Genomic DNA, 18468 nt, shown 5'->3' with positions numbered 1-18468 from the left:
ATAGATTTTTCTGACTTAAATAAAAATTAAAAAAAATCCGAAACACTCCTTCTGTTAAACACTGATTAATGAATGAAACAAAAGTTGGTACAATCACGTCCCAAAATGTTGTCATTCCTCTAATCAAAATAATGAATGGCAATATGGTATGAATGGCAGCCCAGCCATTCATACCATAAAAATGTTTTCGTACCTCAGATTCTTCAATTCGGAGTAGATTTAAAAAGATTCCCAATTCCTTAAGAAGCAAATTATGAAAAGCCTGGTAAACTGGTTTGCAATCGACTTTTTCACTCTCCGTCCAGCTGTCGAAAAATGGTCAGCAAATTCCTCGCAAATTTTTTTTGATTAGTAAGACTGGCCCTTTAGGGAATATTTCATCTGGGATTCCTCTAGACGTTGTCCTAAAGCGTTTCTAATCACATTCCATGTTTTTGACGGACTCCCAGACGCTTTTTCAAATTCTATTTTATAATAATCTTTTCCAGCCTCTCGCAGGAGTCTTTCCAAGGCATTCCGATAATTCTTATAACTTTGCTCCTTTATATTGCAGGGACGACGTACCTTTTTCTCACACAAATTGTTCTTATTATTTATCGGGATATCAATAAACTCGGAGTAATCCAAGAAGTTTTCCTTCTATTTTTCTTAAAATCCTTAGAAAATTTTTCCAGGGGTTACTGAGTCATTTGGTAAAAAAAACTTCAAACTTAGCTCAATACCAGCAAAGACTGACAGCTCTGTATTTCAATCTTTATTGGCTGACTCATTTTTACATTTCAGAAGAGCATCTTCATCAAGTACCATCCTCGGCTTGAAATAGTCCCTCTTTGCGGAGTTTCCATTATCAGCACTTACCGAGTAACTTGCAAATACACCAAAAACATCAGTAGTATTACTTATAAGAGCACTCGGAGTGCCAGATATATAATTCGAAAATATGTTATCCAGACATTTTGGCGACGTGCTCGTAACACGAGCTATGCCATCTATTGCAGGGATAAAACCAAATGAAAAAAAAAATAATAATAATAACTGGTCTGTATTTGATCCATTACCCAATAGATCAATATAAAATCTTCCATTATAAAAATAGGACTTCGCTGTAGGATGTTTTCTGATTGTTCTTCAAGGGATCCATAAAGCTCAATAAGAAATTTTGGTGGTTGCATAACCGCAACGTCCAGACACCTCTAACTGTAAAATAACTAGCCCAAAAACCCTTTCTTGATATATCAAAATATTTTCTTGGACACTTACCCGGATGTCTTTTCTTGGGGGGGGGGCATCTGCCCCCTACATATTTTTCCCCTTCCCCTATATGTTGAAAATACTTTTTGGGGGAAGAGGGGGGGGAGTATTTCATTAATATTTTCCTTCTTTAGTTTTTTTTTATTGCAAAAATTAAAAAAACGACAATTTTGCCACCGTCCCGATTTAAAAAAAAATAAATACATCTTGCCAATAAATAGTAAAGCCAAACCCAAAACAAACCGGATATACCACAAATTGTCGGTGTAGGATTTTTACTCTTGTAGATACAAAAGCATCGTCAAGCGCGGAAAACGATGTTGGCCCCAGGATCACACAAAGCCTACCTACATTCAACTGGAATTTTCTGGGAGTTCTTGCTGTCCGAATCTAAGCCGGCTTTAAGCGCTTCGCGCATACTTAACAAGATGTGTTAGATCTCGTCCTGCACTGGTTCTGGGACCATCGCTTTGCAAATAGGCTGATGAGCATTGCACGAAACTACGAGTGATTTAAAGTTGTGATTGAATATCGCACAATTATATGCCAGAAGTAAAAAAAATGTTGCTTAGGATTTAAACTTAAACATTTATCTCCTATGCTGAAAATATCAGAACTTGACAAATTTTCCCGCATTTAATTTGCAGTAAAACTACACCAAATTAAAATGAAAAGAATTGATTAAAAAAAATCGACAAAATTGTTGTTCCAAGGAAAATTAATAGCGATATTAAGATATGGAACGATTAGTTTCTCTTATTGCTGTTTTACCACGGTCTTGAGTCGCCTATTCTTTGCTGTTTTGACAATTTGCCCCTTCCCGACGCGACTTTTTGTTTTGATGTTTACTTCAATGGGATTATTAGACTTACAGTGGACACACAGAGGTGAAAATCTATTTACTGGGGGAAAGATTAGGGTTTACATGGAACTGTCACGACTCAGTAGCGTAACTAGGGGTTAAGGGATACGGCTATTCCACGGCACCACATTTGAGGGGCCGCCAAACTGAGTCTGTTTGACAATATTATGATTTACTTTAGTTGTGTTAGTGATGGTTTGGGAAGGGGCCGACATTGTCACCAGGTGCTGAAAATCCAAGCTACGCCTCTAAACACAACTTCAAATAACAACATCAAAATAGGTGAACTATGCGAAGATACCGGAAATCAACGAATTAATTTTGAGATTTTGGTGGGGAAGCATTTGGACCAAAAAAGTCCCCTGTTCAAAAAGTATGGAGTTTTGCTTAAAATATAGGCTGAATTTCAGATAGACTTCAGAGGCACTTACAATCCGGGGGCCTTGGGGTTCGCGTCTCATAAGAAGTCTTACGGTTTTATGTAAGCTCCCGCAATTTATTATAAAGTTTTATGTAATAATGCTGTATCTATTTCTCGCATATTTCTATGCCATCCTCCCCTAATAAAACTGTCCTTTTGATTCTGTTCATTCACAGTTTTATGCGAATCAATTATGGTTTTCAATTAATAAACTTTTTATTTAGTTGTATTTTATTAATAGTTTATTATGAATTACTATTCAATTTAATTAAAAGATTTAGTATACTTTAACAAACTTAATTTTAATTTCACTATTTAAAATAATTAACCAATCAACCTTCCTTTTAAAGAAATGTCAAATATTGCAAAAAAAAACAGCCACTTGACAATATTGCACTTTAATTCAATACTGACGTCAGGTGAATGACGTTTTGTATTTAAAGGATGTAAATATCCATATCCACCTTTGTGGTTTCAGCAAGGAAAAATATTACCCGGGTATTTATACCTTAAGGGCTTTCATAACAATTTGTTGTCTTGGGTAGGCAAAGTGTATTGTCAGTATTTAGTTAAAATATACAGGTGACTATTATTATTGATACATTTAGGATTATTAGCTAAGTTAAGCCCCAAAATAAACAAAAAAATCTAAGTTATCAATGGGCTATAAGAAAGTTTGAAATTTTATTTCTGGTAAAAGGATGCTCGGTAATTTTCATTTGGTAAGAACATTTGTATAGATTTTCTTGATAAACAAACAGGTGCTTTGCCTAAATTACAGGCTACAGTCAAGATAACCAAGTAAAAGGGTGGGAGGAAGTGAAAAGTTGGATAAAGTTTTGCTACCTTGAAGAATACCTGAGGTGGGTAACTGTAATTTTCAGGAACTAGTCCAGGATTTAAAAAATACCCTGGGGGAGTTATAGGCTACCAGAACCGGGTAAAATTCTACTTTAGTTACTTTTGGCTATCTTGGAAAGGGGTTGGGTTAGGAAAATGAAACTTTCAGGGATGGATGTACATGCTAAGGTTTGTCCCGGGAAGGTACTTTGAAGTACCTACCTCCACTCATCCCCCTCTATATAATGGTAAATTACTGCACATTACTAGTTGTTTTTAACTCATATTTCATCCTATAGGCCTATTACTATCATAAATATAAATCACTGCTTACCTTACACAACTTCTGCTTTTAACCTTGTTCATTAAAATATATTCCAAAATCCTATTTAAATCCTAAGCCATTTAATTTTCAACCCATGCTGACTTTCTTTATGGTATATGAAACCAGCTTTGTTGTGATGTCACACTTGCCTTATCAGAAATCCTTACCCTTAAGGGTAGCAGGCACATGCCAAACAACTCTGTTGATAAGACCATTTAAACTGTATTAATTAAGGAAAGGATTTGACAACAGAGACCAGTAAAAATAACCTAATCCTTTTTAGAGGACAAATTATGTCATGGGAAGATGTTTTTGAAATTCCCCTTCCACCCAAACTTAAAATTTTCTAAAATTCTACTTTAGAAGCTTTTAAAATATTTCTAAAGTACAAAAAGATAGAGTGCTAAAAACATCAGAATTGACTTCAGAGGACACATTATATCACGGGAAAAGGTTTTTGAAATCACCCGTACCCAAACTTAAAATTTTATAAAATTCTACTTAAGAATCTATTTAAATATTTCTTAAGTACTAAAGGATACAGTGCTAAAAACATCCGACTTGATTTCAGAAGAAACATTATTTCATGGGACGAGGGTTTTGAAATCCCCCCTCCCCCCAAACTGAACAATTTACTATATTCTCCTTTAGAAGCTTTTAAAATATTTTAAATATTTATAAAGAGCAACAACAGAGAGAGCTACAGACATCAGAATCAACATTAGAAGACAATTTATGTCATGGGAAGATGTTTTTTAAAGCCCCCTTCCCCAAAACTAAAATTTTTCAAAAATTATTTTTTATAAGATTTTTAAAAATTTATAACTCAATATTATATAGTGTGATAAAAACATAAAACTCGACTCCAGAGGACACGTTATATCACGGGCAGAGGTTTTTGAAATCACCCTTCCCCCCAAACTCAAAATTTTCTAAAATTCTACTTTAGAAGCTTTTAAAATATTTCTAAAGTATTAAAAGATACAGTGCTAAAAACATCAGAATCGACTTCAGAGGACACGTTATATCACGGGAAGAGGTTTTTAAAATCCCCTTCTCCCCAAACTCAAAATTTTCTAAAATTCTACTTTAGGAGCTTTTTAAGTATTTCTAAAGCACTAAGACATAGAGTGCTAGAAACATCAGAATCGACTTCAGAGGACACGTTATATCACGGGAAGAGGTTTTTAAAATCCCCCTTCCCCCAAACTCAAAGTTTTCCAAAATTTTACTTTCGAAGCTTTTTTACATATTTCTAAAGCGCTAAAAGAAACAGTGCTAAAAACATCAGAATCCACTTCAGAGGATACGTTATATCACGGGAAGAGTCTTTTAAAATCCCCTTCCCCTCAAACTCAAAATTTTCTAAAATTCTACTTTAGGAGCTTCTTAAATATTTCTACAGCGCTAAAACATAGAGTGCTACAAACATCAGAATCTACTTCAGAGGACACGTTACATCACGGGACGATTTTTTTGAAATCCCCCCTCCCCCCAAAAAATACCCCCGTGGAAAATAAGGCTTTTCAAATTATCAACCAGATTTAAGAGTATGAAGGGGGAATGGGATGAATGTTAAGGGGGATTTCTAAAACTTTGAATAACCTTTAAAATTTTGATCTATTTTGCAAGGTTCCGTTGCTATAGCAACGGAACCTTGCAAAATAGATCTTCTGTTTAAATGAAGTACAACAAAATTGTTTTCAGCTTCAAAACTTTGCTCAATCTCAACTTATAAGGTTATATAAGGTTATATATGCAAATACATTTCCTAAATTTTGGAAATAAAACATTGATATGGCTTAAAATTCTGCTGAAATAACTGAAATTGCATTTTCAGAACTAAAGCCAGAGAAAAAGAAACTTATAACTGAAAATTAAGGTAAAATGTTGTTTTGTCAAAATTTCAATGGGTATTTCAAAAACATCTTCCCATGACATAAAAAACATCTTCCCATAACATAAATTGTCCTCTAAAGTTGATTCTGATGTTTGTAGCGCTCTATGTCTTAGCGCTTTAGAAATATTTAAAAAGCTTCTAAAGTAAAATTTTGTAAAATTTTGAGTTTGGGGGGAAGGGGGATTTAAAAAACATCTTCCCATAACATAATTTTTCCTCTACAGTTGATTCTGATGTTTGTAGAGCTCTATGTCTTAGCGCTTTAGAAATATTTAAAAAAGCTTCTAAAGTAAAAATTTGGAAAATTTGAGTTTGGGGGGAAGGGGGATTTTAAAAACCTCTTCCCGTGATATAACGTGTCCTCTGAAGTCGATTCTGATGTTTTTAGCGCTCTTTGTCTTAGTACTTTAGAAATATTTAAAAAGCTCCTAAAGTAGAATTTTAGAAAATTTTGAGTTTGGGGGGAAGCGGGATTTCACAAACATCTTCCCATAACATAATTTATCCTCTACAGTTGATTCTGATGTTTTTAGCACTCTATGTCTTAGCGCTTTAGAAATATTTAAAAAAACTTCAAAAGCAAAATTTTGGAAAATTTTGAGTTTGGGGGAAGGGGATTTCAAAAACATCTTCCCATAACATAATTTGTCCTCTGAAGTCGATTCCGATATTTGTAGCGCTCTTTCTATTAGTGCTTTGGAAATATTTAAAAAACTTCTAAAATAAATTTCTGAAAATTTTTGAGTTAGGGGGGAAGGTGGATTTCAAAAATATCTTCCCCTGAAATCATTTGTCCTCTTCAGTGGATTCTGTTGTTGTTAGAACTCTATGTCTTAGCGCTTTATAAATATTTAAAAAAGCTTCTAAAGTAAAAATTTGGAAAATTTTGAGTTTGGGGGGACGGGGGATTTTAAAAACCTCTTCCCGTGAAATAACGTGTCCTCTGAAGTCGATTCTGATGTTTTTAGCGCTCTATTTCTTAGTTCTTTAGAATTATTTAAAAAGCTCCTAAAGTAGAATTTTTGAAAATTTTGAGTTTGGGGGGAAGGGGGATTTCACAAACATCTTCCCATAACATAATTTATCCTCTGCAGTTGATTCTGATGTTTGTAGCGCTCTATGTCTTAGCGCTTTAGAAATATTTAAAAAAACTTCAAAAGCAAAATTTTGGAAAATTTTGAGTTTGGGGGCAGGGGGATTTCAAAAACATCTTCCCATAACATAATTTGTCCTCTGAAGTAGATTCCGATATTTGTAGCGCTCTATCTAGTAGTGCTATTGAAATATTTAAAAAGCTTCTAAAGTAGAATTTTGGAAAATTTTGAGTTTGGGGGGAAGGGGGATTTCAAAAACATCTTCCCATAATATAATTTGTCCTCTAAAGATGATTCTGATGTTTGTAGCGCTCTATGTCTTAGCGCTTTAGAAATATTTAAAAAGCTCCTAAATTATAAATTTAGAAAATTTTGAGTTTGGGGGGAAGGGGGATTTTAAAAACCTCTTCCCGTGATATAACGTGTCCACTGAAGTCGATTCTGATGTTTTTAGCACTCTATCTATTAGTGCTTTAGAAATATTTAAAAATCTTCTAAAGTAGAATTTTGGAAAATTTTGAGTTTGGGGGGAAGGAGGATTTTAAAAACCTCTTCCCGTGATATAACTTGTCCTCTGAAGTCAATTCTGATGTTTTCAGAACTCTATCTTTTAGAGCTTTAGAAATATTTAAAAAGCTCCTAAAGTAGAATTATTGAAAATTTTGAGTTTAGGGGGAAGGGGGATTTTAAAAGCTTTTCCCGTGATATAACGTGTCCTCTGAAGTCGATTCTGATGTTTTTAGCACTGTATCTTTTAGAGCTTTAGAAATATTTAAAAAATCTACTAAAGTAAAATTTTGGAAAATTTTGTGTTTGGGGGTAGGGGGATTTTAAAAACCTCTTCCCGTGATATAACGTGACCTCTGAAGTCGATTCTGATGTTTTTAGCACTCTATGTCTTAGTGCTTTATAAATATTTAAAAATCTCATAAAGTAGAATTTTAGAAAATTTTGAGTTTGGGGTGAAGGGGGATTTTAAAAACCTCTTCCCGTGATATAACGTGCCCTCTGAAGTCGATTCTGATGTTTTTAGCACTGTATCTTTTAATACTTTAGAAATATTTTAAAATCTTCTAAAGTATAATTTTAGAAAATTTTGAGTTTTGGGGGAAGGGTGATTTCAAAAACCTCTTCCCGTGATATAACGTGTCCTCTGAAGTCGATTCTGATGTTTTTAGCACTGTATCTTTTAGCGCTTTAGAAATATGTAAAAAATCTTCGAAAGTAAAATTTTGAGTTTGGGGGAAGGGGGATTTTAAAACCTATTACCGTGATATAACGTGTCCTCTGAAGTCGATTCTGATGTTTTTAGCACTGTATGTCTTAGTGCTTTAGAAATATTTTAAAATCTACTAAAGTAGAATTTTAGAAAATTTTGAGGTTGGGGTGAAGGGTGATTTTAAAAACCTCTACCCGTGATATAACGTGTCCTCTGAAGTCGATTATGATTTTTTTAGCTCTGTATATATTATTAATTTAGAAATATTTTAAAAGATTCTAAATTAGAATTTTAGAAAATTTTGTGTTTGGGGGGATGGGTGATTTCATAAACCTCTTCCCGTGATATAACGTGTCCTCTGAAGTCGATTCTGATGTTTTTAGCACTCTATCTATTAGTGCTTTAGAAATATTTAAAAAGCTTCTAAAATAGAATTTTGGAAAATTTTGAGTTTGGGGGGAAGGGGGATTTCAAAAACATCTTCCCATGACATAAATTGTCCTCTAAAGTTGATTCTGATGTCTGTAGCGCTGTATGTCATAGCGCTTTAGAACTATTTAAAATATTTTAAAAGCTTCTGAAGTAGAATTTTGAAAAATTTTGAGTTTGGGGGGAGGGGGGATTTCAAAAAAATCTTCCTGTGATATAACGTGTCCTCTGAAGTCGATTCTGATGTTTTTAGTACTCTATGTTTTAGTGCTTTAGAAATATTTAAAAAGCTCCTAAAGTAGAATTTTAGAAAATTTTGAGTTTGGGGGGAAGGGGATTTTAAAAGCCTCTTCCCATGATATAACGTATCCTCTGAAGTGGATTCTGATGTTTTTAGCACTGTTTCTTTTAGCTCTTTAGAAATATGTAAAAAAGCTTCGAAAGTATAATTTTTGAAAATTTTGAGTTTGGGGGAAGGGGGATTTTAAAAACCTCTTCCTGTGATATAACGTGTCCTCTGAAGCCGATTCTGATGTTTTTAGCTCTCTATGTAACAGTGCTTTAGAAATATTTAAAAAGCTACTAAAGTAGAATTTTAGAAAATTTTGAGTTTGGGGAGAAGGGGGATTTTAAAAACCTCTTCCCGTGATATAACATGTCCTCTGAAGTCGATTCTGATGTTTTTAGCACTGTATCTATTAATACTTTAGAAATATTTTAAAAGCTTCTAAAGTGGAATTTTAGAAAATTTTGAGTTTGGGGGGAAGGGTGATTTCAAAAACCTCTTCCCGTGATATAACGTGTCCTCTGGAGTCGATTTTTTTGTTTTTAGCACTCTATCTATTAGTGCTTTAGAAATATTTAAAAAGCTTCTAAAATAGAATTTTTGAAAATTTTTGAGTTTGGGGGGACGGGGGATTTCAAAAACATCTTCCCATGACATAAATTGTCCTCTCTAGTTGATTCTGATGTCTGTAGCGCTCTATGTCGTAGCTCTTTAGAAATATTTAAAATATTTTAAAAGCTTCTAAAGTAGAATTTTGAAAAATTTTTAGTTTGGGGGGAGGGGAGATTTCAAAAACATCTTCCCGTGATATAATGTGTCCTCTGAAGTCAATTCTGATGTTTTTAGCACTCTATCTTTTAGTACTTTAGAAATATTTTAAAATCTTCTAAAGTAGAATTTTATAAAATTTTAAGTTTGGGTGGAAGGGGAATTTCAAAAACATCTTTACATGACATAATTTGTCCTCTAATAAAGATTAGGTTTTTTTTACTGGTCTCTGTTGTCAAATCCTTTCCTTAATTAATACAGTTTAAATGGTCTTATCAACAGAGTTGTTTGGCATGTGCCTGCTACCCTTAAGGGTAAGGATTTCTGATAAGGCAAGTGTGACATCACAACAAAGCTGGTTTCATATACCATAAAGAAAGTCAGCATGGGTTGAAAATTAAATGGCTTAGGATTTAAATAGGATTTTGGAATATATTTTAATGAACAAGGTTAAAAGCAGAAGTTGTGTAAGGTAAGCAGTGATTTATATTTATGATAGTAATATAGGATGAAATATGAGTTAAAAACAACTAGTAATGTGCAGTAATTTACCATTATATAGAGGGGGGATGAGTGGAGGTAGGTACTTCAAAGTACCTTCCCGGGACAAACCTTAGCATGTACATCCATCCCTGAAAGTTTCATTTTCCTAACCCAACCCCTTTCCAAGATAGCCAAAAGTAACTAAAGTAGAATTTTACCCAGAACCGTTCAAAGGCTGGGGAACCAAGGGAAATGGTTGGGTAAATATTTACCAAATCATATGATTGAGTTACAACTAAAGTGAATATACCATTCAATGCCCGTTTTTAGGTATTATGCTCTTTACGAATATAATCATTATTTTTGTCGGAAATGAATTTTAGCCCCCACCCGTATATATACCAATTCAGGGTATATATTTGGACATTAGGGGGGGTGGGGGGGGTGCAAGTCTAAAATTACCACTCATTTACATCATAAATAAAATTACGCCCACCCCCCTAATGTGGAAATATACACCCTGACTTGGTATATATAGGGGTGGGGGCTAATATTCATTTCCGACAAAAATGATTATTATATTCGTAAAGAGTATAAAAAAGGGCATTGAGTGGTATAGCCTATTCACTTCAGTCATAACTCAATAATATGATTTGGTAAATATTTACCAATGGTTGTCCCCGTGGCTAGGGGGGGGGGGGGTTGACTGGGTGCTACCCACTTTGATCAAATTTTTTAACATTGATTCGGCCTTTTTTGCTAGTCAGCAGGGTGGTGCTGTAATTAAGCCCCGGGCACCACCAACCCTAGGAACGGCTTGGGTTGCTACCGAGATACTATCTCCACCCTTTATTTATTTCTATGGCTTAGATTACGGGGGGGGGGGGGGGGGTACTTCCGTATAATATGGTTCACACTCGAGAAGTGAACTAAAACGTAACCTAACCAAAATACCAACTAAATATTTCATTAAAATATAGCTATAATGTAGTTTTCCAACGAGCCGAAGCTAATTGTCTGGTGTAAAACCGTGAAAACTGGTTATTGTCTGATCTTCGCCATACAAATTTTCGAGCGTGTACCATAAAATACGGAAGTACCGATTGGGTATAAGCCTAGAATTGGGGTTTTTGAGAAGGAACCATTTTAAGAAAATAATTCCTAGCCTTCTCCATATTATGCAGAAAAATTTTAGTTAACACATTTTACAGGTTCTTCTGCTATATTTTACCCCCATCTCTCCTAATATGCAAATATATAGCCGAAATATACATGTATTTTTCTGGGATAAGGTTTATATTAACACACTAATCAGATAGATAAAAAAACTACATACCACTAGCATCAGAATTTCATCCTGAATCCAAATATGACACTTATATCCGTCGAAAATTATTTTCAAAACTACTTCTAAGCTTCTTTAACAACTACTACTAACAACTCACCGCAGCACCAAGCCACTTGAGGCCAACACAGCTACGCACGCTCCTCCTCCATCCCAATTTATTCAAAGTCTCCCTTTTTACACCCGCCCATGAAATTCCCATTTCCTTTAAATTTTTCCTTATGACATCCTCCCACCCAAGACGAGGATGACCTGCTTTCCGTTTAGCCCTACACGGTTGGCTGCAAAGGACAATCTTCAGCAATCTGTCATTCTTCATCCGCAAAACGTGCCCTAGCCACCTCAACCTTTCTTTCATTATAGCCCTAGAGAGCGGGGTCCATTTTTCGTACAGCCTACTACTTGAAATACAGTCAGTCAGTCGGGTACCCAGGACAATCCTTAGGCAATTTCTCTGGAAAAGATCTAGAAAATCTTCATCCGCTTTTCGAAGCGCCCTTGCTTAACAACCTTATGTAACTACTGTCAGCCCTGTAGATTCTAATATTCTAATCTTTGTTCGCAGACTTATATTCCCATTCTTTCAAACGCATTTAAGCTGTGAAAAAACACCCGGCGCCTTGGCTATTGTACTTTAGACATCTTCACTGCTCCAACCATCTTTACTAATAATGCTTCCAAGGTAAGTGAAGCTGTCCACCTGATCAATATTTTCATTCCGCAACTTCACCTTTTCATCTTCACTTATTCCTAACCTTAGTGACTTAGTCTTCTTAATATTAATTTTCAAACCTATTCTAGCACCCTGAACTCGTAAAACCGCTAAAAGTTCATTCAATTTTCTCACACTTTCATCTAGGATGGTTAAATCATCAGCATAATCTAAGTCCAGGAGACATTTTCCTCCCAATTTGATTCCGTGGTCTCCCATTCCCTTTCTTGTGGTCCTTTAGACAAAGTCCATCGAAATAACCAATATAAAGGGGAATAGAACACAACCCTGCTTAACTCCTGATTTAATACAAAAACAACTGCTAACCTCATTTCCTACCTTAACCGCATTAGTGTTTGTACATAGCACTAATCACTTTAATGTATTTGTCTGGTATACCATACAAGGATAAAACCTTTACTAAAGCTCTACTATCAACAGAATCGAACGCTTGCTCATAATCTATAAAACTGGGGTCAAAGGTGTTTGAAAACTCAGGCACTTTTCAATTATTAGTCTAAGAGTGAAAATTTGGTCGACACATCCTCTACCTTTTCTAAAACCGCACTGTTCTTCTCTTAAAGCTTTGTCTACATCATCTCTCAGTCTAAAAAGTATCACATTACTAAGTAATTTACTACCTAGAGAGACTAGACTAATCCCTCGATAATTACCACACTCACTTTTATCATCTTTCTTATAAAGTGGCTTAATTAAGGTTTTCCTAAAATCGTTAGGTACTTCCCTTTTTTCAAAAATCATATTCACAATCTTCAGTAACTTATTTCTAACCCCAGAGCCACCATATTTAAGAAACTTATTTACCACCCTATCAGCACCTGGAGCCTTATTATTTTTTTGTCCTTTTAGTACTGTCGCTAATTCCTCCTCAAAAAACAAATCTTCCTTTACATCCAAGGTGTCACAAACTTTTTCATTTTCCTCTATATCTCTTCCTTCATCTCTATCTCGGTTAAGCAAATTCTCAAAATGAGCTTCTTTAATTTTCTTTAATTTTTTTTTTTTTTTTTTTTTTTTTTTTTTTTTTTTTTTACAGAAACGTCATGGCAGCAATTCGATTTGAAAGATACTAAATTTTGATTTAGTATTTTTCATATCAAATCACCTCTCAACAAGATTTAGTATGTTTCAATTCAAATCAGAAATTTCAGCAAATTTTTTTGTATTTTTCAAAGCAAATCGTCGCCATGACATTTCTGTAAAAAAAAACAAAGAAAATTGAAAAAACGTAAAGAAGCTTAGAAGTAATTTTGAAAATAATTTGCGACAGAAATGAGTGTCATATTTGGATTCAGGGTGAAATTTTGATGGTATTGGTATGTTTTTTTTATCTATCTGAGTAGTGTGTTAATATAAACCTTATCCTTTTTCTGCATATTATGAAGAAAGAATTTTTTTCTTGGCATGTTTCCTTCTCAATAACCCCAATTCTAGGCTTGTACCGGGAAAGCAAATACCATAGGCCTAAGAATTGGGATCTGAGAGTGAACTTAGTTAAAAGTATTGAGTCTGGGCTATATGTATAACATGTTTCTTCTCTATAGCAGCGGTGTACTTTCGCCAAAATCCTGAGGGGGGGGGGGGCAATTTGGAGCCAATTTTCCCAAATCAAGTGAAAATGACAGTGAAAACTGAAAAATGAGCCATATAGTAGCAAAAAAGGTAAAGATATACTAAAGAAACCTGACCCGTTTCTATTGAGGCTGGAATTATGCAGGCTTATCTGAATTTGACAAGACTTTTGGAGAAACTAAATTTCAGCTGGGGGGCAAACTGGCGTTGGCGGGGGTAAACTAGGGTTTGTGGAGGGGGAAAACTTAGGTCTGGGAGGGGCAGTTGCCTTCTGCCCCATAGCAAATTACGCCTCTATAGCCGCAATTCTGGACATTTACCCTGCTTTTTCGAATGGAATACCGTATATGGGGGCTCGGTACAGCAATCTGTTACTTAGCAAAGAAAACGTCCAGTTTCATCCAAATAGACACGTCGTCACTTTTGTGAGAGTGAAATTACATACGAGCAAAATCATCTTATCCTGCTTATTTATTTTCACTTTCATTAATGACCGGATAAAAATTTAAGCTGATACAGTTTTATTATATTGACTATGAAGTGTTTGAAAATGGTTCCTGTGTAACTCCAACCCCTGTTTAACTGAACCGCCGTGCAATTCAACCCTCATTTAACTCGACCCCATCTAAATCAAACCCCACGCAACTTAATCCCCAATTCAATTCGATAGTTACGTGTTATCCCGACAGCACTAAAAAAATGAAGGTATATTAATCATAACGGTATATACCTAAATATGATGAAAATGCAGTACTTTCGTAACAGAGTTGTGAGAAAGTCAAACTTTAGCGTAAAGAGCGAGGCGTTGAAGAGGGGACAGCCCCTTTCATATACGGAATAATTTCTGCTCGTTTTAAGTTTTAACGTCGTTCCCTACTTTCAGTTAAAAATAACTTGTTTTTTTATTTAATTTTTGATTTTTTTTAATTAATGCAGGTTTTGATTTTGGCTCACCGTACATGAATTATTAAAACCCAATCTGTATAATAATTTTACTTTTATTTGATTAAATGGATTTCTCAAAACTTGTTCAATTTTCTTTACTAACGTTCTTATTAATAATAAGAGTACGTAACGTAAGAAGAAACTTACGCAATGAACTTCTATATTCATAGATTTTTAATAAATATAGAAGGGGGTTCGCCCCATAGTCAATACCTTGCTCTTTAAGCTAAAGTTCGAATTTTGTTCCAATTCTTTAAAAATGACCCCTTAATGACAAAGGCCGTTGATTAGAATAAACAGCTCTTATGAAAGTACTAAAAAATCATTGGCTTAAAGAGCGAGGTATTGACTAGGGGGTGAACCCATTCATATACGTTAAATTTTCTGTTCGTTTAAAATTTGATGTTGCTCCTTACTTGTCAGTTGAAAACTTGTTTTTTTTATTTAATTTCTGATCTTTTTTTTCAAATAATGCTGGGAAATCCGGCGCCCCCTTCATAGAAATGTCCCTTCCCCATGAAAACTTCCTCCATGGAAAGATCCATCCACATAACCCCCGACCCCCCCCCCAACCCCCTCCACTACCAGAAAAAATCCCCCCTGAAAACGTCTGTATACTTCCCAGTAAACAATACTATATGTTAGCATTGGGTAAAGTTCATAACTTTCAGCCCTCCCCCCGGGGACTTCGGGGGATTAAGTCATCCTTAAAGACATAGTTATCATATTTTTGACCATGCTCAACAAAATGGCTATCTAAAAATTTTGATCGGGTGACTTTGGGAAAAAATGAGCGTGGGAGGGGGCCTAGTTGCCCTCCCTTTTTTGGCCACTTAAAGAGGGAACTAGAACTTTTAATTTCTGTTCTAATTAGCCCTCCCACGGTATTCTAGGACCCCTGGGTCGATACGATCACCCCTGGGGAAAAAAAAAACAAATAAACACACATCCGCGATCTTTCTTCTGAATGCAAAATTCCACATCTTTGTAGATATGAGCTTAAAACCTCTACAGTAGGGTTCTTTGGAATGCTGAATATGATGGTGTGATTTTCATTAAGATTCTTTGAATTTTATGGGATCTTTCCCCCTTTTTTCAAAAATAAGCCAAATTTTCTCAGGCGCTTAACTTTTGATGGGCAGGACTAAACTTGATGAATCTTATGTATTTGAAATCAGCATTGAAATCTGATTTTTTTTTTATGTATCTATTGGTATCAAAATTCCGTTTTCTAGAGTTTGGGTTACTATTGACCCGAGTCGCTCCTTACTTACAGTTCGTTACCACGAACCGTTTGAAATACTTAATTAAGATATACCTGCATAGTAGTTTATCTTACTCTGGCTAAGCTGCTTATCCGAGAGTGCACTCAGAAAAACCGGTTTTAAACAGGTCAGACTTCTTGAGTGTGGTCGGGATAACACGTAAGTGCGTTCATTTCAACCCCTGCAACAGGTAAGATTGCGAGAGGCCCGCAATTTAGGCTGAATGAGGCATAATTTTACTATGGACCCCATCTAAAGAACACATGCTAATAAAATATCAATACTACTATTAGATTCCTTATCTTATGTTCTTTCCAAATACTGGGGGTCAGTTTTCTGAGGAGTCTAACTGTAGTATTTTTATTTTATCGCTATGTTTCCTTTAGATTCGGTCAACCACAGCAGATTTACCAAACAGGGCTGATTGCAAACGAGTTGAATTAAATGGTTGAGTTGCATGGGATTGAATTGAATGGGGTCGATTTGCATGGGGGTTAAGTTAGGAAGGGGTGTCTTTTAAAAGGGGGATTGAGCTAAACGAGGGTCTAATTTAAATGGGTTGAGTTGAACAGGGGAAGTTACACACTCACCTTCAAAAAGTTGTGATAAAAATCTATAATCGCGTTTTCATCGGGAGAAGTTTTTAAACAATAGGACAATTTCGTTCACAGGTCACGAAACGGTTAGTTTACTTTTTGTAAGTCCCTGAGCTGGGGATTAAGCTGTTGGGGCAGGACTGTCAGGTGAATGGAACTTCAACGAATGGACCTACAGGCCAAATTAGGGCCCTAAGGGTATCTTTATGCCTCTATATCCATCCCGTCTCTATTTGTATGGCTTTACGGTACTTACGTGTTGTAGCGAACACACCAAAGAAGTGAAGTTGGGTTAATCCTATTGAAACATACCGAAATACGATGAAAATATGATATTTTAGTAACGAAACTAGGGACACTACAACAGAAAATTATGGAAAGCAGGCCGCCCATAACGCATTATATTAAATACCTAACCAACTCTATATATTAATTATTTAATTAAAATATATCTGCATAGTGTTTACCTCATTGAAACTAAGGTAACTATCTCCGAATGCAGACAGGGAAACCGGTTTTACACAGATTAAGAACTTGAGTGTGGTCGATACAACACGTAAGTACCGACTTTACAAATAGAGATTAGGCTTTACAACAAAGCATGTTCTAACTTGAAAAAATCCAAATTAGGCTTAGACAATTTATTGGTATTAATTTTTGTGCTTTGTATTAAACTGACACATATAGCCATGCTCTCCGGAGCTTCAAAATGTAGTTTTCCTTTGGAACCCCCTGGTTACCCCTCTAAAAGACGGATCTAGATGTGCCTCTTTCAAGGTAGTTTTTTCTAAATTGCCAGGGACCAAGGTCACGGGGGTGAGTGCGTTTATATCCACCCCCAAAATGCTTGTCCGACTCATAAAAACGTAACAGAATGCATATAAACAAATTTTTGATGTTTTTTTTATTTTTTGTTTGTATCCCTCCCCCGATATATCCCCCGAAATATCTTTAAAGGATATCTGGTACTCTTGTATTATGCGGGCCTTTCTAAAAAGTCAAGTGTGGTTAACGCTAATGAAATAAAATAAAATTGGAAGAATATATAATTGTTTAGAAACAAATCCCCCTAAACCCCCAAAAAACACAGTTTAATATCGTATACGCAATGAAAACCATGCTATCATTGCCTAGTCTATAGCGGTAAACATGTCAAAAACGGGTTTCACCATTTCCTACTCTATAGTAGTTAACCCGAGAGGCCCGCATAATGCAAGAGTACCGGGTACCTTTTTAATAGTTGCCCTTACCCCTTAGACAGATTGAACCCTTCTCAAACAGCATGCACCTTGTCTGAATATTTCTGTGTAGTTGTGTCCACGATCTTAATTCCTAAGAAAGTATTGGCATTTCTTTTCGCAATGTGTTAATTAATTAATTTGACTGTCCATGTTTAACCACGTTGTCATGGTAACTTCTGTTAAATTTATGAGCGTGTCCTCGAGTGTTTCTTATGAAAGATTTACCATAATAACCAATCCAGTGACGTTTGAATGGAAAAGTAGTGAGACTCTTTTTATTGCAGTTACAACATGGCTCTCTAAACAGACTTTGATATGGATAACCTTCGCAAGTTCGCGATCTATGGTAAGTTGAAATTATCTTTATTGTTATTATTATGGACGGAATCCAGTGTTGCCAGGTGCTTGATCTAAAGTTGCACCACCTAAAAGTGAAAATGCGCCGAAAACCCCATTTTTTTTGTGAAAATGCGCCGAGTGAAATTTTCCCCCTAAAAAAATGCGCCGATTCGGAAAATTTAATGCGCAACTGCCTTAAAAAGCGCCGAAATGGCGCAAATGCGCTTCATCTGGCCACTCTGGGACGGACTCGCAAAGTAATCGCTCAGGCTGCAAAGGCTTATTGTTTCCATACTCCAAGAAGGAATTAGCACCAATAGCCACTGGTCTATTGGTACCCCCTTAAACCCGTTGTTTTAGGGGGCTTGCCGATTTTTTTTTTCATTTCCCTTTGCAGAAGCACTATCCTTGGTAGCGTCAAGGTGCTCATCATTGTTTCCCCCATCCCGAGAACCCCCACCCAGAAGCTTTAGACCGGCAACATTCGTCCCTCAAAAGAGAAGGGGGAGTCATCTACCAATCAGCTGTATGTCCCGGGAAGGTATTTTGAAGTA

At 35.6% G+C, this 18468-nt stretch overlaps 1 protein-coding gene across 1 annotated transcript in view; it reads left to right on the top strand.

Annotated features, from left to right (window-relative positions):
* Nucleotides 1-3116: 3116 nt before the first annotated feature.
* The window catches only part of LOC148953709 (uncharacterized), a 123955-nt gene continuing 108603 nt past the window's right edge, over nucleotides 3117-18468 (top strand). The window contains exons 1-2 of the mRNA XM_089108441.1: nucleotides 3117-3256; nucleotides 17860-17921. Of these exons, the coding sequence (XP_088964567.1) occupies nucleotides 17891-17921 (31 nt within the window). The 5' untranslated portion in view covers nucleotides 3117-3256; nucleotides 17860-17890. The remainder of the gene's footprint in view (nucleotides 3257-17859; nucleotides 17922-18468) is intronic.

This window comes from Artemia sp. Qi Xiang Cuo, chromosome 3 (assembly GCF_049724085.1).
Source record: "Artemia sp. Qi Xiang Cuo chromosome 3, ASM4972408v1, whole genome shotgun sequence".
Taxonomy (NCBI): domain Eukaryota; kingdom Metazoa; phylum Arthropoda; class Branchiopoda; order Anostraca; family Artemiidae; genus Artemia; species Artemia sp. Qi Xiang Cuo.
This window is presented reverse-complemented; position numbering and strand designations above follow the sequence as displayed.